General features: G+C 34.2%; 1 protein-coding gene across 6 annotated transcripts in view; it reads left to right on the top strand.

The window, feature by feature from the left end:
- The window catches only part of LOC149775408 (cytospin-A-like), a 97,378-nt gene extending 76,910 nt beyond the window's left edge, over positions 1-20,468 (top strand). For 4 of the 6 annotated variants that reach the window (XM_089944068.1, XM_089944071.1, XM_089944072.1 and 1 more), the window contains exons 3-6: positions 2,629-2,758; positions 5,045-5,161; positions 7,278-7,337; positions 9,466-20,468. In XM_089944068.1, the coding sequence (XP_089800194.1) occupies positions 2,629-2,758; positions 5,045-5,161; positions 7,278-7,337; positions 9,466-9,564 (406 nt within the window). In that variant the 3' untranslated portion in view covers positions 9,565-20,468. The remainder of the gene's footprint in view (positions 1-2,628; positions 2,759-5,044; positions 5,162-7,277; positions 7,338-9,465) is intronic. The other 2 variants (XR_016416573.1, XR_016416574.1) reach the window with 2 other exon arrangements.
- Positions 20,469-21,570: the final 1,102 nt, after the last annotated feature.

The following is a 21,570-nucleotide window of genomic DNA, read 5'->3' as shown; positions in this document are numbered from 1 at the left end:
TATTGGGAGTTACATTTACAACGAGGAATAGTGAAAATCGTGCTAAAATCGAAAATTGCCCACTATGCGATACAGTTGTATGTACTTGAAAATTGGTCTTCAGCTTTCCTGTAATCACTGTTAGAACAAAGCTACACAGCACTGATTTTTATGGCAGCATGTCCAGTCCTCTAAACCCCCTATCCCTGTCATATAAATCAGGGTCAGCGTCTTGTATTGTCAGACTACTGTCATATTAATTTCTGCTGTTTCTTGTAATGAATTTTAATTTTAATTGTAGAGATGGATGATAGTAATGGCTGTGTATTATGATTGATGTGCTGTAGTTCCTTATTATACCTGCAAAGAAGTCAGTACCGGATGTGTTGTGGAGATTCTTCATTTCATATGTAATTTTATGTGACAGTAACTTTCAAACATTTGGTACTGTAGAACTGCTGAATGGTTGCCGTTTTAAAATTATTTATTGGATTGTTGAAAAATTTTTTTGAAACATAATGTAAAGAAAAAGAATATTGATTTAATTTTCACATAACACCAGCTAATAATTAGTTACAACGTACATGACCAGATTAATCCTCTTTATTTCCAGATTGTCCCCAACTGGGGTGAGGGGGGTGAGAGGCCCCAGCTATGACCAGATTAATCCTTCTTTTTTTTCCAGATTGCCCCCAACTGGGGAGAGGGGTGGGTGGGCAGCATGCCCAGACTGAAAAAATTCTAGATGCAACCCTGCAAGAACTTTAATGCAGTTCTCTTCATGGTGGTGCAATTAACACAAAGCTCAATTTTTTTTAACGATATATTGAAACAGAGAATGTTTATGTAGATTTTTATGCCCAAATTCAATAAAAGTGTATAAATAGTACCTTTAAGCATAATAGTTATTCTGAAGCTATATAATGACTTCGAACTTCAATGAAAGAAAGGAAGTGTGGATGTATTTTGGACTTCACACTCGGAGATACAGTTTAAAGGGTGGGTATGTTGGATGGACTATAGTTGCCTCTGATGAAATGAACCCAAGTCGACACATTCGGATCACACATCTTTCAGATGTGTATATAGTTAGAAATGTTTTCAAAAAGTATGGCTAACTGAAAAAGTCTGGTTATCCAGTAAAGACATCTGGTTGTCAGATTAAAAGTCATAATTGTAATTCCAGTCAAAACAGTGATTATTCAGTTATTCAAAACTTAGCATTAGATATCTTGCAAATTATGGGAAAGTGAAAACCAGAGTTCTATTTTCAGTTTTCATTCCCAGTAGATGGTCTGCTTTACATTTTATTTTATTAATTAAACATACTTAAGTCCAATTGTTTGGCTTGCTTCTGAGTTTGTATCAGTCGGTTGTGCACTTTTTCTAAACAACTTGGAGGATTGCCATTAATCTTAACACACATACACACACACATTCATCCAATGATCTACTTGGTCCTAAATGTAAATGGTGCCATTGAATCAGAGATCCAATATGGCCACCATCGCAGCCATCTTGATGGTATTGTTTATGGCACTCCTGAATGGATGCTCAAATCAACAGTGGGTTTTCAGTGAAACAGTTTATATGCTGTCCCATCCTGCATGGAAATGGTGTCAATGTGGTGGTTAGTATGGCTTGAAAATCTTGTTATTGCTACTCCTCCTAAATAAAAATAATGTTGTTAAGTTCGTCACTGGACTAATTTTTTTATGATGTCTGGTTTGTCCTAAATGTTGTTGTTGTTGTGGGGTTTAACGCCATTTTTCAGCACGATAGGCTATACATGGGGGCCAGTATTAATGGTGGAGGAAGAACCCAGAAAACCCCGGAAAGAACCACCGACCCACAAGAAGCTACTGGCAAGCTTTCTCACATGCCCACATTGGCTGAATCTTAGACTCGAACCGCCGCAGACAGAGGTGAGATGGCAGTGATCCGTAACGAAGAGCGCTTTAGACCGCTCGGCCACTTGGGGCCCCCCGTCCTAAATGAATATGTCCAATATGTTTAGTTGGTCCTGAGTGAAAATGGTACCATTCAGACATTTATTATGCCAGTTTCTGGCCATCATGAACATTTTTTTAATTATTACTTATTGATTCAGTAAGTATGTTTTTGTCTTTTCTTATTTCACTTGTGTAATTTTCTTTTTTTGCAATTGTGCCTTTAAAAAAGAGAAATCAGTTGATACTGGAAGTGCTACAGCTGGTTTCACACCCATTTTGCACTGTTTTTTGTTAGTTTTTCTTTCATATCTATTATTTTCCTGACCAGAATATATTTTTTAATCTAGTGCTTTGAGAAAGACTTACATTGCGGTGTGTGTGTGTGTGTGTGTGCCTCATCCAAAACTTGTAACATCCATGTGTCATGTTCAGTTTTGTTTTTATGTTTTGGTCAATGACAAGGCATTTGAGTTCCATTATACATTATTAGTTTTTAGACTTTATATAGTGCTAAATGTTGCACTGATGGTGTGCAGTGAATAGAAAATGATAACTCAGTTTATTCCTTGTTAGTACCGGTAGGTATGGAGATGTTGCTGTTCTGTGTTTACTGCTATTTGATGCAGTGACTACGTAGGAATATTATAGAGGACACAATCAGGAGACACATTAGATGATATGTGAAGTTTTTTTTCAGCATTGAAACTCCAGGTGATAGGAAAGAACCAGTTGTAAAGGATCCTCTTGCAGAGCTTGCTAAAAAGATGAAGGGTTCCAAACGTAATGCCTTGCTCAAATGGTGTCAGCAGAAAACTATTTCTTACAATGTAAGTTGACATTCCTGGTAAAGTTGCTGGACAGTTTTTTCTTTTGATGCATTCATTCAATTTATTCAATTAGGTAACCAGTGTTGCACATTGGCTCTGGCTCCCAGGGGCAGAATACACTGTAGCCCTTGTCTTCCAAATTTGGGGGCACATCTTTTACAGGGACAAAGGAAAATAATATATATAATGCATTTAATGCAAAAACCTGTCTTGTGAGACCAGGCTATGAAAGACCGCCTGTCTTGAGAGACCACCTTATCCTTGCATAGATGTATTGGTTATATAGTGTAATGACCTGCCATGAGAGACCCCCTGTCTTGAGAGACCATTATTTTTTGGCAGAAGGGGTCATCTTTCAAGACAGTTTCTACTGTAATAGTGTTCAAGAAAAAGATAATCATGCCGGTTTTGATAGTTTTGTCACCTTAACTTTGTCATCTGTTGTGTATGTTCATCTTTTCCTTGGATACTCACATTATTGTAATAAACATTTTTAAAAGTAATTCATCAGAATGTTAACATATTTGCATTGTGGAATGTTTCATTCCAGATCTTGCTGTCATTTAACATTAGAGTTCACATGGTTACTGCCATCATTTATTATAATAACTGCAATCTTTGTAAAGTTAATTTTATTTTCAAATTGATAAATCCTTGATTAAATGACAAAATGTGCATTTGCATAAATAAGTTCCAGTGTCCATAATTCAAAATAAATTAAAATTTTTGTTGCTGTAGGTGTGCCTTTGACTTCTAAAATGCATAACACCAGCAGCCATTAAAGACCTTTCTTTGCAAGTCAGCAGACAATCACAAGCCTTGAATGTTTTAATCACCAATTATGTTGTTTAAAAGGATATGAATTGCCATCTGTTAGTTTTTATTGCTGTGGCAACTTTGGCCCATTCTAGAGCCAACATAGATGTAGATGGAAAAGTACTAAATAAAAGTAGTATTTTTCACATTTTTTTCCTGATGAAGCACACCAAGGGGGCACACAGCAGTAAAATTTGGGTGACAAAAGATAAAACATTGCGGGGGAACCTGCAAACCCATGACCGAGGTGCAACACTGGATAATCATTCACTCACTTAGACCATTAGTGTCTAACTCACAAATTGCTATGTGTTATACCATGAAGTGAGTATTGTATAGATTTTACAATAAAGATTGACAATGCAAATACGATTAATTCTTGGTTGTTATGTACGATGTGAGCATTGTATAGATTTTAAGATACAGATTTGTAATGCCAGTACTATTGATTATTGGTCATTATACAATGAAGTGAGCATTGTGTAGATTTTAAAATAAAGATTTGTACTTACTATTGATTCTTGATTGTTATACCATGAAGTGAGCATTGTGTAGATTTTAACCAGAAGATTTGTACTTACTATTGATTCTTGGTTGTTATACCATGAAGTGAGCATTGTGTAGATTTTAAGACAAAGATTTGTACTTTATTGATTCTTGGTTGTTTTAACATGAAGTGAGCATTGTGTAGATTTTAAAATAAAGATTTATAATGCAAATACGATTTTTTTCTGGGTTGTTATAGCATATATATATATATATATATATATATATATATATATATATATATATATATATATATATATATATATATATATATATATATATTGGATCATGGCTGCTAATTACATGATGGCCATATTAAAAAACAATCGAGCAAATCTATTATGACAAGTGACACAAAGGACTTAGTTTAGCTATTGGTAAATTCTTGATCATTTGAAATAACTTTTATTAAAATCTGAGTGAAGTGAACTTTGTTTAATTACCAATAAACACATTGCAACTTTTACTTGAAAAGCAAAACATTGGTCTCCTTTAGATCATGCCTGAAGACATAAGTTCAGGAATAATTATTGTAAAACATTGTCCAGAAATCACAAGACAAGAAAAAAAGGACATTTAATTGGTGTTGTCTGAAAATAAACATGGTACAAAAAGGAAATAAACTAGTTTGTTATAAGATTATTTATGTAGGTCTACCCTAAAAAAATATCACAAAACTTTTTTGACAGATTGGTATAGACATTTTAATCAGCAAAATAATTGTCATTCTTAATATTGTGATGCAAGGAACATTTAAGTCAATAATTAATTTGCAAGACTGAATTGTCATCGTGTCTTACTGGTACATAGCCATTTAACTAGACATGGGAGTTAGAATTAAGAGGGTTTTTTTTGGCTATTAGGATCAGCACTATCAGGTTGATCAGTTTGAATCTGACTTGTATCCTTTATTTTCTGATACAGGGTGTGGATATCACCAACTTCAGCAGCAGTTGGAATGATGGCCTTGCTTTCTGTGCCTTACTTCACTCCTACCTCCCTGATAAAATTTCATTTGCTGAACTCAACTCAGATGACAAGGCAAGTATGACACACTTTGTGTACAAAGCCCAGGGTATTCTTGAAAGCTGGTTTTGGGTGACTATGTGATAAAATAATGAAAAATAAAGAATTGTAACTTGTTTTTCACTGGTTTTTCAAAACATAATTATAAAAATATTTTGAACAGCAGATAATATTTTATTAATGACAAGCTAACCAGCATGACATGAAGCTGGTGGATGCTGTGTCATTGTGACATGAAGCTGATAGATACCATGCTATAGTGTGACATGAAGCTGATAGATACCATGCTATAGTGTGACATGAAGCTGATAGATGCCATGCTATAGTGTGACATGGAGCAGGTAGATGTGATGCCATGGTTTGACATGTGATATTTACAACCATATGTGATGACAAAATAATTTTAAAAAAAACAGATCATAACAATCGTTTCCAGAGGTCTGACAGATACCAAATGAGAAGTCATGTCATGTTGACGTTGTAGTTCACCACTACAAGTTTCAAAGTTTTGAAAGTGACACACATCATTCAAAACATGTCATAAATAATGATATCTCTTACTTGAATTTGTTATTCATCATCTGATGAGCTCTTCAAAGTAAGTGGACTGGGAATTCCAAAGATCACCAAAACATGAATTTTAATCGGTGTCTGTCAGGTCTTCATGTAGGACTATGGAGATCTGATTGTAATCAGATTGGTATTAAATTTAATGAATTATATTTTTATAGCTTAGTGTTAATTATTATATGCTCATTTATTTCGCCGTTAACTTTACATTGTCAGAATCGTTCAGTATTTTACGATATTGCACACCTTCATATTCCATTCACGTGCATAAAGGAACTACTTTCTATTGTAAACAAACAATGGATGCAGATGCCAGCACTTTTGATTTTTAAACAAATCATGTACACTCGCATAGTAGGCGTTTTACATTGTGGTTGTTTAAATTTGTTTCTGAATGAAGTAAAGCAATTGTTTCGTGGACTGCCACAGACCAGTTGCTTTGGCACATTCAGCATTAACGTTTTGATCCAGTGTTTCGGATTTAGGCTAGCTATACAATAGATGCAAGAAAGGGTCCTTACAAGTAACATACAAGTGTCTAGACATAAACTGTCCTCTTTAGCTGGTGATAAGAATGGCAAAAAAATACGCATCCAGTTTTACATCCTGAATTTCCTCAAAATGTGCTTTCTTAGTTCTGCAAATCCGAATTACATTAGCCATGTCATAGGTTCTCAATCATTTCGAAATTGTACTGTAATTTCAAATATAAGTGCAGTTACATCCTCCTTACTTAAGTTACTGCACTCAAAATGAAATAAGCATTAATTTCCATAGCATCTTTTTGATAATTGCAAATTGAAAGACTTCATATTTTTTCCACATTATGATTTCAAATATTCATTGACAGAAACAGAAACACATTTGCAGATGTCAACATGCTTCTCCCTTGCTTCTTCAATTCAATGTATTTCATGTGGAATTGTCACATAATCCAGTCCATAATCAAAGAATTTCGTGGGATAAAAAAAACCACCAAAATCTATTCATTCCAGATCAAATAGAAATGTTGTTGCAATGCGCATTCATTCACAATATGACTCCAAATTTCAGTTTTAACGAGACGTTCTGTTTTTTTTCTAAAGTTATGTCGAGCGCACGACTAAGTTCAAATTTATCTGGGCGGAGTTATGTGCGCAGTAATAATGTTGTTAATGTGTAATGATGAATCTGCGCTTGTGTATTTAGTTTGGAATACAGCATACATTCAGTTATTTTGTTTCTTGTTCAGTATTTTGTTAATATAATTAAGCGTTAGGTAGAATTGAAAGAAAATAGCATATAATAAAAAGGTTACTGCATTTGTATGGGAAAATATGAACTCGTTTTGTCTGATGAATATGCTGCACTCCCAAGTCGTGCAGTATTTACATCTAAAAAACTTGTTCATATTTTCCCATACAAATGCAGTAACCTATAAATAAAATTTGGAATGGTACTTTGCCACTTGCAGATTAATGTTTGGGATTTAAAAAAGTCATATGTCAGTTTTGTTGTCTATTTTTATAGTGAATCATACTATCATGTCATAGAAGTAACTGTGTTTATTTTGCCATTTCAGAGAAGAAACTTCGCTGTTGCATTCAGTGCAGCTGAGTCAGTGGGAATTCCATCATTTCTCGTAAGTTTGTAATGATCTGCACTGTGGAGATTTCAATCTATTTTGGAGTCTTAAATGCATAAATATAGTTTATCTTAAATTGTAACAAATTCTTTAGTTCATACAACTTACAGTCACTCGGGCATGATTAACATGTAGTTTTAGGTGAGTACGATTCAAGTCATATTCCATAGTTGATATACAACCACTCTGGTGGCCTAAGTGGTTAGAGCATCCACCTTGGATGGGGGAGGTCGCAGGTTCAAACCATGTCTGAATCGTACCAGAGACTTATAAATATGGTACTAGCGGCTGCCTCACTTGATGCTCAGCATTAAGAAGAATGTGTTAGCACTGGTCGGCCTGGTGTCAGGATAATGTGACTGGGTGGTTCATGATGCCGCATGTCTGCAGCATGATGCCCCAGTGCTAGACATCACTATAACCTGCCACAATGCAGACATCATAGCGGTATAAATTAATTTTTTTTAAAGCTACATTAAAAATCCAAATCACACACACCATACTAGATACACAAAATTATTAACTCCTGCTTATTTCATGATGAAATATTGCAAACATTTTGTGATATGATTTCAGGGACAAATCATAAACATGAATGTTGTATGTGTTGAGGAGTTAGTTTTTACAGTCAAACTTAATTTCTGTTTTTGCTGTATGTTAGTAAAAAGGTGTAGTTATCAGAAAATGTCTTGATTGGCATAGCAGTTATTTCATATTTTCTGTCTTCTTGTGAATGGCATTTATTTGGAATCCCTCTTTATCCATGAAATCTAGTCATCCACTTCCAAACCTGGTTACGGTATGGAACTATACTAATTAGGAATAGTTTCCTGGTAGAGATTGTATTGTACCATTTACAGAAGCCCCAAAGGCCTGCACACCAAATATATAAGACTGGGTCCAATACCTTTGTGCAGTTTTAGTTAAAACAGTAATTTTATCAAGTCTGAATACAAGTTTCTTTGTTTAAACAGTCCAGTATCTTGTTTAAAGATACATCGATGATTGTACATTGAACCCTTCTTCGAACAGTATGTAAAAAAATAAATACAGGAGACAAAAGTCAGCTGAATTGTTTACCATTAAGAGAAGCATTAATAGATCAGAACAGATGTAATATTTATTGATCCAGTCTCAAGCATTACCATAGTATATGAGATTTTGTTGGTAAGTGTTTTGTTGGAAATTTAAAGATATTCACTATTTTTCATGTTGTAATAACGAGCAGAACACACTGCTGTATACAGGTGAATAGTAGTATTCCATATTGGGAGATTAGACTCAATCTGCAGGAGGCATGTCATTGCCTGTGAACATGTGATAAATATAATCTGATTGGATGTTCTTTGATGCAAGCTTTTCCATATTAGGAGACCATACTCAGTCTACAGCAGGTGTGTTATTACTTGTGAACATATGACAGATTTAATCTGATTAGATGTCAGTTGATGCGGTGACAGTATTGTTATTATGATACATTGCACATTCTGAACCATCATTAAAATTACAAAAACAAGAAATTATAAATAAAACAAATCATTTTGAAACATGCTTCTGACTTTTATACTTTTGGGGTCCAGGTTTAATTTCTTTTTACAGCAATGCTTGGATCATAGATTCAGCATGCAGATCCTGCTTTTTGGTAATGCATAAGAATATATTCATGTTATAAAATTCACATGTAGATTTCTTGGATAAATATGTGATTTTTGACACATTGTTTGTCGAAGTATCAACTGAGATAAATATCATCATGATTGGAGATTAACAAGGGTATTTACTCTCAAAATAGATTCAGCCTTGTACTTTTGAAAGTTACAATACCATGGGGAAATTTATTTATGTTCATTTGGGTGGTTTTTAAATTTTAAAAGTTATTTTATTACTTTTTGTAAGGGTAGATTGTCATAATTTATTACAAGGGCTAAAATATTTCAAAAGCGTATTCACCAGTGTAGAAATTTCCTGATATACAGTATAATTCTGATGTTTGTCTCACTTATATTTAAGCATGATACAAAAAAGGATGTTTCAGGGTGTAAATGATATATTTAATTTATTACTTATTTAACCCATAAATTTTTAAATTTGCAACTTTTTTGATTTGTACTTATTTCTTCTTCAGGGTATTAATGACATGGTTGCTATGGAGAGGCCAGACTGGCAAGCTGTGTTTGCCTATGTTGCATCAGTGTACAAGCACTTTGAAGCAGACAACAAGTGACCGATCTAAATTTACCTAGCCTTTATTACTTATACTCCCTCCATGTTTCAAGTCTTATTTACATACAGCTACGAGGTTACTTCCCTCAACAGAAACACAATATTTGATGATGATTGAGACCTAAAACTTTCCAAAAATTGTAATTTAAACAATCACTCTTGTAGCTACTCTGCATTTGTTACCAATTTGATATATCAGAGTACTTTACTGGGCATCCTTTTTTATTCTAAATCAAGATAATTCTTTTTACCTTTGTATATGTTTTACTGTCATAGTCAGTTATTGGAAAAAAAGAGTAGTTTATATTTTGGTTATTCATCGGCTGTGCGTGGTTCATTGCCTTTCAACACTTATTTGCGTCTTCTTCAAAACTGCCCCAAAGAATGAAACCACATTTCACAGGTGGCATCCTGGTGTCAGTCTAAAGTTTGTACAAATGATATCCATCATCAGATATAGCCACCACTACAATATGAGATACATCCTTGAAACCACTTCTCAACATGCACACTACCGACTCAACAGAATTTGACCAAATTTGACAGAAAGCATCTTGGCATTAAGTTCTTTCAGATTTATACAAACAAGATGTCTTTACTGTCAAAAAATGGCCACCTTTACTGAAAGTGGGAATAAAACTTTAAATAATGGCTTCTTAAAAAAATGCTGAACAGATTTTGACAAAACTTTACAGTATCTTGGCATGGAGGGTTTTCAAGTTATACAAGTGATGCCGATTCATCATCAAATATGTATTTATTCCAGAAAAAAGAAAATCCTTTAAATGACTTAACAAAAGCCATAGATTGAAGGCTGTTAAGATTACGCCATTGATGCTGATCTGTCTCGAAAATATGACTGCTGTTACTACAAATAGAGAAACATTTGCACAGCTTTATCTTGAAAAAAATTGCTAACAGAATTTGATCAACGTTGGCAGAAATCATCTTGGCCTTTCAGTATTGGACATGTGATGCTGACATACTGTCAAATATGGATGAAGACAGAAACCTTGAGAGAGATGTTTTTATATCTTGAATCAACAACATTGGAAGAATTTCTGCAGAAAGTATCCTAATGGCCCCGACTCTTTACTAACTGTGCTAGTTTGTGGGTATTGGGCAGATGTTAGTCAGGTCAGGGATCTAAGGTCCAAGACCACTATTTAAACCTTTACAGATCAAGACCTTCTAGCTCACATTTCATCTGTTGTCATTTAGTACACTTTTATTATCATTGCCTCGTCTAAACTTCTTGGAGGATTGTCAGTAAACTTTAAAAACACATTCATCCCGAGGTGTTCATTATCGACATGGGTGTTTACAAAAGACTTATTTTGGTGTTTAGTTGGTCCAAAGTTGCCAGACTTGATGACAGCTTGGATTTCTTTTAATTACTAGTACTCCTGATTGGATAGTCATATTGACATGTTATATTTTTACATATGTCATGTTTTCATTGGCCCTAATGAAAATGGTGCCAATCATGCATCCAGTAAGGCACCAGATGGTTTCTACACTCTTAAGTGAAAAAAGAAGAAACTTTTGTATCTTGGATTGCTGAATTTTCTTTTTTGGCTTGTAGAGTACATGTCCCTTTAGGGACTTTTGTTAAATAAAATTTGTAGATGCATTTATGTCTTGCCATGATTGTATATTTATCATATTTGCATCTTAACAGATATAATTTGGGTTTTTTACTTAATGTTCTGTAAAATACTTGAAACTTGGATATAAAAAGATTTTAAGTCCTGTTTTCTTTATCACGTCTAGCCATTGATGAGATCTTCCTATGAATATATCACAAGAGTTGTGCCTCTGAATTTCTTGTGGAAAGTGTCTTCCCGCTTGAGCACTAGATTTGATTACAGATTGTTTCATTTAATACAGTGGCTGTTCCATATATATTTATTCCTCCCATAATGATGACTTGCATTGATTCAATAGCTCAAGTTTTTTGTTGTTGCTGCTCCTGCTATATTATTTACAGGATTGCAATGAAACTTTAAAAACACATTCATTCCAAAGTCGTGTTGGTCCCAGATTAAAATGGTGCTGCTCAAACTTCCAATATGGCTACCACATGAGCCATCTTGAAAATCTTTTTATTATTATCCAGAATCGGATTGTCATACGAAGGGGTTTCCACTACAGCCACAGCAGCCATCTTGAAAAGCTTGTGCTGCTCAGAATTCCAATATGGCCACCACACCAGTCATCTTGAAAAGCTTGTTAATGCTATTCGTGCTAGATGGATAGTCATATCAACGTGAGACGTTCAATGAAAGATAAGAACTTATGGTATCTAGTTGTCCTAGATGAAAATATTGTGCTGCTCAGAATTCCTATATGGCTTCCATACAGGCCATCTCGAAAATCTGGTTATCACTTTTTCTCCTGAACAGAGTTGGTTCTGAATCAAAATAATGCTGCCCGGACATGTAATATGGTCAACCATCCAAAAATCTTGCTATTACTACTTCCACTTGAATGGATGTCATATGATGCCTAGTTGGTCCTATTTGAAATTGGTGCCAATTTGATATAAAATATAGCCACCACAGTGGCCATCTTGAAGATGTTGATGTTGCTGCTCCTGAACAGAAAGTCATATTTGCATGAGTTTTTCACTCTTGTGGTGTCTTGTTGGTCATCAGTAAAACTTGTCTCAATCAATCCCAGCAACTAGGTTGAAAATCTTACTTCACTACTCCAAGACCGAGTGTCAGTCAGCATTAGGTGTTCTCCAGAAGACTTCTGGTGTCTGTTGGTACTAAATGAAAATGGTATAGATCTGCCATCCGTTATGACCACCATGGCAACTGTCTTTAAAATCAGGATTTTGCTCCTCTGCAAAGTCAGAAGACTAGTTACGATACATGGTTGGTATGGAATAAAAATGTTGCCAATCTAACGTCAGATATGGTTGCCACAGGGAACATATTGAAAATCTTGTCACAAGTGGTTTTTTTTTTTTGTGAATTCCTGGAAATTCTTTTTGGCCAGTAGTACACATTCCCTTCGAGGGACTGTTTCTTTAGGGGTTTAATAAAGGGTTTTTTCTCAGTAATAAGTCAAATCAGGTTCTTGCTATCAAAAATGCTGCTCATCAGTTGTTACAGAGACCTTGCATTCACCCCAATATTTTATATAAATCTCTGCAAAATTCGTACCTTCTTTTAATCCCTATATTTTTTGCTATAATTTTTTTTCAAAATCAGTTTAACAGCTATATATATTTGTGGAAGAAGCACATGCCAGTTTTCTGAACTACAGTTTTTCAGAAAAAGGACATAGAATGTCAGTATGATGCATGTAATTCAGATGTTTTCTGTATGTATATATAATAATCTATATTTTCGTTCCTATATTTTTGAGACCTAATGCACTTTAAAATCCCTATGATTGTTAAAAAGTTGGAAGTTGTGTGATATCTATATATATTTCCATAATGAAGCTTACTCTAAGTTTTCCTAAATACACATTTGAAAGTCTTCTGTGATTGTCAAAATTAGAAGCTAAGGAAGTAAGATTATTGTAACACAAATTTATGCAAAGTCGTGTTATTAATGTCCAACCCTTTTATTTATTTTGTCTGCAAATTATATCATTGACATATCTTATTCTGGTGCTATTTGACTTTAGAGGAATTCTTTTTAGCAAAAGTTCATTTTCAATTCTTAGGAAATTGTTTTAGCATATGCATTGATCACTTTGAAAAAGCTTGATGTGAAGTAATCCTAAAGATATACTAGTATCTTTAACTACTGACAGATTTACATTGAATAGAAACAGTTCTGAAGATTACTTCATAGGGTACATCTGTCCATACAATTACTTGATAGATGTACATCTGTTGATACGATTACTTGATCGAATACATTCTATCCATAAGATTACTTGTTAGAGTACATTAATCAGTAAGATTACTCAAGAGTACATCCATCCATTAGATTACTTGATAGACTACATTCTGCCCATAAGATTACTTATTAGAGTACATTAATCAAGAAGATTACTCAAGAGTACATCTGTCCATTAGATTACTTGATAGACTACGTTCTGTCCATAAGATTACTTGTTAGAGTACATTAATCAATAAGATCACTCAAGAGTACATCTGTCAATTAGATTACTTGATAGACTACGTTCTGTTTATAAGATTACTTGTTAGAGTACATCTTATGTCTTATCTACAGGATTACTTGATAGAGTAAATCTATTTGTAAGATTACAAGAGTATCCATATGCCTGTGTTCATATTTTAAACAATGTTTATTCGGTACAGTTAGTCTCGAAATAACATGTATTTGAGTAACATGTAATATGTATGCACGTCAGAAGTATGAAGCAAAGCTTCATAGGTTTGTATATGATGTAAATAACGTTCAATGCTGTGTACATGTTGATGAACACAGTACACAGTATTTCACATTTTTGATTTGGAGAGATCCCTCCAAGCCTATGTCATGCCGACTACTCTTCTCTATTAAGAATAGTTTGTGATGTTTTTCTAATAATACATATTTTTAATGTTTAACTTTACTAGCCTTTTGGCTTGGAAAATGTCAGGCTGGTCATATAAAGAGACAGAACTCAAATTCTGATCCTAAGAGGAAATTGAGTGGTTACCTCCCTTTAATAATACTTGAAACAGAACATCCTTTCTATATCATTTGCTCATGAAAGGTAATTATGCCAATATTTTCTTTCAGAATATTTAACTTTTTTTGTTGAAAATTAATTATCTCTTGAAAGAGAAAGAAAACTTGAGACTTTAAATATTTGAGATTATATATATTTAGGGGAAAATTGGTTGCTTATGATCATGGGATAGGAGTAGGATTATTATTGTATCCCAATTTATGTTGATCCTTTTGATCTCGTTTAATGTAGTATATTACCATAACCCTCCAACGATCAGTATTACTGATAATCTAATGTCCTTCTCACTGACTGTGGTGGAGGTTTGTACATATGAACTCTTATGGGTAATTATCATTGCATAACAATAATGGTGACTTATTTCGTGCGTTTAAAATCCTGTTAACAATGGTGCAGACTTGTAGATGCCATTTATTTAAACACCACATATTTACCAACGTTTATGTACATAACGCTTCTTGGTACTCATGCATATCACTCTTTTAGAGGTCAACCTTGCACTAAATGCATACTGACTGGTACTAATCAATAGCTGGAAGAAAATTAATTTCTCCCTTTGTTATCAGTCACATTGTTTTCTTTATCATTGTCAGTCCATTATTTTCAGGTCAACATTGATCCCAAAATAAGAAAGAAACAGTTACATTCAGTATATCAGTCAATGTTGTTTGCATTTGGACATGACTTATAAGCGAGTGCAGCATTTTTTCATTCTCAGAAGATTCATCTTTAATAACACAACTACAAATAAAAATTAGGGTAACTTATATCAGTGTTAATGTGACGTTTTTTTATAAGGTGTCTTCTGCATAAAGTATCTTCTGTGTATAAGGTGTCTCCTCTGCATAAGGCATATCCTGTGTATAAGGTATCTCCTCAGCATAAGGCGTATCCTGTGTATAAAGTGTCTCCTCTGCATAAGGCGTATCCTGTGTATAAGGTGTCTCCTGTGTATAAGGTATCTCCTCTGCATAAGGCATATCCTGTGTATAAAGTGTCTCCTCTGCATAAGGCATATCCTGTGTATAAGGTGTCTCCTGTGCATAAGGTATCTCCTCTGCATAAGGCATATCCTGTATATAAGGTATCTCCTCTGCATAAGGCATATCCTGTGTATAAGGTGTCTCCTGTGTATAAGGTATCTCCTCTGCATAAGGCATATCCTGTGTATAAGGTGTCCTGTGTATAAGGTGTCTCCTGTATGCAGCTCAATCTGGATTTCTTAATTTAAAGAAATCTTTAATGCCACCAAGTATTTCTGACAATTTTCTTTGTTTTTACACCTTCATGCACACTCGCAAACCATGAAAGGTGTGGGGTATTGCAGTTGGTTGTCATCCACCTGAGTGTTTATTGGGTTGGCAGCCATTTTTTATTTTAGTGGCTATCAATTTTCATGGTGTAAAAAAATTCATTAAAAAGAATTAGTGTTGAGAATAATGATATGTTCATTTTTACTTTAAAAAATAGCTCCTACTCAACTTTAGCCTAGGAAGAACCATTTTGTTTTGGGATTTAGTAGATCCAAAGTTGATGTATACTGCCACTAAAACAAGATTTGGTCATGACATTTCATTTCCAGACAATAACTTCACTACTGCACTCTTTTTAAAAATCTGTACAAGTGTTTCCATCTGCTATGAAAAATCCTATTGATTTGGGAGTTTACCTTCAAGGTCAAGGACATTGCTACTAAAAATAAATTGGACTTTTAAGAATCAGTTGTTAAAGATGGATAGATCACAGTATTTAATCAGATACTGTGGTGTATCTTTGTGCAGGGCATTTGCTGAGGCATGATATTTCATTTCTGAACATTAATGACTGAATTGTTTTCAGGGATACTTAGTAGGTATGTTTCCCCTTGACTGGACAAAGCCCTGACAGCTCATTTCTTTGGAAATTTTAGGCCAGGAACAAATCCTGAAAGGGGTGAAGATTGATTAGGATAAATGTTGGAACAATGTCTCTATGTCTTTTCATGTGTTTTCCAAGTAACATAATGTAACCATCTAACCTTTTGTTAGCTGGATGTCATATGCCATGTGCAGTATTCTTGTACTGATGAAATGTTTTTATATGGACCAGCACTTACCATCTATACTCGCTTATAAGTCGGGTCAAATTGCAAACAACAAAGATCCTGATCTGCCATATCCTGATGTGCCTGCAGATGATTGTCTGTATTGTTTGTTCTACTGATCACTCCATACAAACTGCACAGAACCACATCAGATGGCGCAATGTGCAATGGCAAATTTGGGCTTGTGCTATTTGCAGTTATAAGTGAGCATATATGGTATGCATAGCTGCCAACCCTCACGAATTTGGTGTGAATTTCACGACTTTTTCAGCGATTCACGAATTCACGCCGTAAGACAAAAATTCACAAATTTTCCGATCCTCAATTATTTTAAATCTTTAATAAAATAACCGATTTCCCGTTAAGCACTAGTCGTGATATTCGCAGTTGCCGAAACGGTCTGGTACCACTGGTCACGATATTAGTAGAGCTACAGCCGATTAGTACAGTTGGCCCGGTCGCAAGCATTTTAGCCTATTTTAATCTATATGTATAAGAGTAGTTTTACAAATGCTTTTGAGAGAAACTGGGGCCTAACCGGAAATTTGCTCCGCGCATGCGTCAAAACACCGATTCGAGTTAACGTTCAGCATCGCATGTAAGATTTTGAAAATGTCTTCCCCGCCAAGGAAAAAAATGTATTACTCAAAAAGTGAAGTTTAATTTGGAATATATCAAAAATTGGCCGTGCATTCTGCCATTAAACATTGATATTCATTCATGCTTTTTGCACTCAGTGTGCCATCGCAGAGACGATGTGAGGAAGAATGTCGGTTGCAAAAAACACGTAGAAGTTGGGAAAATTAAGAATTCGCAGATTTCATCTCTGGAATATTTTAAACCATTGGTGGAAGACCCGCAAGCTACCAACGCTTAAGCATTATTTGTGAGTTTTCTTGTGTCGAACACAATCTACCTTTATCAGCTGGAGACCATGCTAAACATTTGTTCTGACATATGTTCCCGGACTCGAAAATTGCTTCCAAATTTTCCTGTGGAAGAACCAAAAATGCTGCAGCTCCTGTGCATTCCTCACAGCAACAGTGACAATGAAAGAGTATTTTCTTTAGTGAGGAAAAATAAGACAGACTTTAAGGCCTCCTTAGCTGCAGAAAATTTGTCAGCAATTTTAGTTCCCAAGATCAACCAGCAGGCAAGAAGTCGGAACTGTTTAGAAAACAAATTTACGATCAAGCAGTTGAGGAAGTTCAAGTCTGCCACAGTATCATGTCTTGATAAATAAATATTCTGCATATATGTAGTGTTTTATTTTTATTTTGCGAACTTGATATAGTGTAGTATTGACGGTCGGAGTAGTCAGAGTGGACGGAGTTATTGTAATGGTATTATTCACGAATTCGTGTCCAAATTCACGACTTTTTATCCCTATTTTCACTAATTGTGAGCCTGGAAGGTTGGCAGCTATGGGTATGCTGGCAGTTGTGTCATCAGCTGGGGAAGAAAATAATGCTTCAACCAGCTGTGCAAAATAATGCTTTGCATCTTGAATTCTTTCTGCAGAATTTTTACAAATGTGTTTTCATATAGTTTTCTAGCATTCCTATTACATAAAATATTAGGTGTAGATCTCTGTCTTTAATCAGTCACTGTAGTTCAGTCTGTTGAGCATATGACTACTAATCCAGTGGTTGCAGGTTTGATACCTGCTCAGGCCATCCTGGGTTGGCTGCATCACTCTGTCTTTAGGAACGGCTCATAGGTTCTGTTTCCTCAGCTTGAACAAGCCATTACCATGTTAAAAGGGCTGTTAAAACCCACAAATAGCGAGTGCTATGCTAATTGTTAATTTAAGGGAAGTAACTCTAGCACTACTTTGCAAAAAGACCAATTGAGAGGGAGAATTTAGCCATTTCAGTTTTGTATTATGAGTAGCTTTTATCAAGCATTAATTAAGAAACAGAACAGATTGAGATGGATTCAGTAATTTGAAACTGAAAGCAATGAACTATATTTTTGGGCACAACTTTTACTTTTCATTTCACAAAAGCAGCAAGATTTTAAGTTTTAACTCTTGAATTTTTAAACTCTTTCTATACTAACTTAAAATATTTGCCGTTTTAAATTTAGCAAAAAATTTAAATCATAACATTTTTCTTTTAATCAGTTTTCTGTCAATATGGAATTATTATTATGGGCTGGTAGTGTCATATATACAATATTTAATTGGTTAATTTCGAAGTTCAAATTTCCAATCTTAGTTAAATAAGTTCTGATTTTACTTTAGACAGCTGCCAATACTCTTATACTTTGTTGTGTTTAGTTTTTGCCAGAAACTTACCTTAGGGAGATTTAGAGACTTGACTCATCTATAGTTAGTACCTACAGGTTATTGTGTGTATACTGTGTGATAATTTTTGATGGACAAGTTTTAGCAGAGGCTAAATCAGCTACACTAAAACGACTTGTCCATTCAAGATATTAGTATTAATACAATAACCTGTTTATTATATTCTCTTGATTTAGAATTAGCATCAGTTGCCAAGACTCTTAACATGACTGTAAAGGTGTATGTGTGTGTGTGTGTGTATATATGTATATGCATGCTCATTTTATTATTTGCTCAATTTTATTTATAATTTCAATCCTGATGTACATGAATGTATTGGGTGAGTTGAATAATTTCATAGTGTAAAATATTCCATGATGTGATAATGTCATATGACACATAGTTAACGACGATGGATAACACTTAACAATATATACCAGAAAAGATTTTTTGCTTGCCTGCTATGTTAAGTCTAGAACAAAATCCAGTTATGTAATAATGAAAGATAATATACAATATATGCTTGTGTATAAATGTGTTCCAGCATCAAGCATAGACCCTGATCTGCCATTGTATAAAGCACTGGTAGATCGGGGTCTGTGTTGTTTGTTTTACTGATTACTCCAAACAAACTGCATAGACCCAGATCTGCAGGCACATTATGAATGGCAGATCTGAATTGATGCAGTTTGCAGTTGGACCCAATGTGTGTTTGAGTATATACAGTATTTTCTCTTGTATATTGTGCACCAAAACAACAACTTGAGGCCAAGTCTGTCAGAACTTTATGTGATGACAGACTGAGTTCATATTGTTTGTTATTGGATACATGTTTTGCATGGACAAGTTTGGTAGAGTATACCTAACACACATGATTCGAATATGTTATAATATTGTATAATAGTTGTAGTTAAATAATTTCAGTATGGAGATCTCATTGATCAAGTTTACTGTGTATAGTTTACATTTTTATTTTTAATTGGCTATTGATTAATGAAAACAAGGCAAGATAAACTTTGTACAATCAGAGGATCAAATGAAAGATAAAGACACATGAAAACCAGTCCAGTGATCATCAGAAAAATTTTCATACCCTTCATACAGTATTAGAGAAATAAAAGATGTTTGATATTGATTGAAAGGGCAAAGAAATTATTTACCAAAAATACAAAAGAAAACATTTAGTGTAATAAAATTGTCTTGAGGCAGCATTAAGATGTTTTGATTAGAAACCAACCATGTCTGTAGATCTGCCTATTAAACATAAACAGGTTATTCAAACTCTGAATTATTAAGCCCTCTTGTTATGCTCAGAAATACCAGAAAATATGTGATCTACCATTTCCCTCACTTTTAAAGAGGATGCTTTACAGCTTTTTGATGTTTAGTGCAAGGAATTTAAACCAGCTAATCAAGTTATCGTTTTGCATCAAACCTGGTTATTGGCATGCAGAGTTCAAACCTTTGCTCCCAATCTTAAAATCTGGTCGCAAATTGCATTCTTCTGGGTTCTTTTTTAAAAAATTTTTTTATAACAAAATGAATATTAAAGAAAATCTAATTTCACATGATTGATGATTGTTTAATTCATATAGGGTATGCAAATGTATCATTGGAAATTAGCATTACAGTATATTGATTTTTCATTGAATGGTGCAATATTTAATCCAAGTTACGTCTTCCCATTTTCGGGAATACCTAGCATAATCCAGTGTTGTATATAATTGCTTTCTTTTTCCATGATGTACCATTTTTTTGCAGTCTTTTGATGAATTGGAATGCTTTCAAACACTTGCATGTGTCAAGAAGTCTTACATAAATGTATGTTTTCAGTTTGACATGTTCAAATAAAAGATTCATTTGTTTTGAAGAGTAGTTTTAAAGTTTTTGTGGGGCCAGATGAGCTTGTGGTATGGCATGCATGCATCTTTTTACCAGTGTCTGTCCATCCCGAACAAAATTGTTTGTTACATACACCTTGTAGAATGTATTTCTGATGCGATTTAAATCAAACTTGGAATATCCTTTTAAAAAAAATGATTTCCTTTCATGTTGCATTTCATCTGTGTATTTTATCTATGTGTATTAGCCGAAGAGGTTCCCCCACAAAGGATTCATAACACAACATCACCCAAGCTGTTGTGTGTCAGTTAAGTAATCTGTTTATGGGTGGTGGTTTATCTCGTCTTTTACATTTTAATCAATTCTATGACAATCAACTGTATAAAACTGAACAGGTGTAGTGCTGTAGGATCAATGCTCTCTTAGTTTTTTTGCACATTCCCTTTTTTTGTGCGGACCATTGCCTCCCCCCCACTCTCTCTCTCTCTCTCTCTCTTCTCTTCTCTTCTCTTCTCTCTCTCTCTCTCTCATGACTCTAAATTGGGAATCCAGACTCGTTTTTTTTTTTTTTTTTTTTTGATGTGACATTTGAGATGGAAGGTTCAAGTGAGAGTGAAACACTTGAAAGACCTTGTTTAAAAATATCAGAAAATGAACATCCAGTAGAAAGTATAAATTTTATGTAAACAGTGCTGGTAGTATTCTTCGTGTCCTTTCATTAAAGAGAAACATTGCTGGTCAGCCCAGGATAGACTTGAAAGACAAATGATTTTGAAAAGTCTTTTGACTGCTGGAAACTTTTACTTGTGATTTCTAGTTGGAAAGTGAATTATACGTATGTGTGTATATATATACATACATACATATACATTATATATATATATATATATATATATATATATATATATATATATATATATATATATATATATATATATATATATATATATATATATTATGTGCAAGGCAGAAAATCTCATAAAGGATCTTGTCAAGATAAAGCTTCTTGCCAAGTCTGTTGAAATCAATCTTTCATAAAATTACGCTTAAGAAGCAGAAGTCAAAAGAATGGGCAATCAGGTGCCATAACTACTCTAAACAATGACCTGGAATGCTGAAAGTCAACAAAT

Source organism: Sinohyriopsis cumingii, chromosome 19 (genome assembly GCF_028554795.1).
Source record: "Sinohyriopsis cumingii isolate HCF-2022 chromosome 19, ASM2855479v2, whole genome shotgun sequence".
NCBI lineage: Eukaryota > Metazoa > Mollusca > Bivalvia > Unionida > Unionidae > Sinohyriopsis > Sinohyriopsis cumingii.
This window is presented reverse-complemented; position numbering and strand designations above follow the sequence as displayed.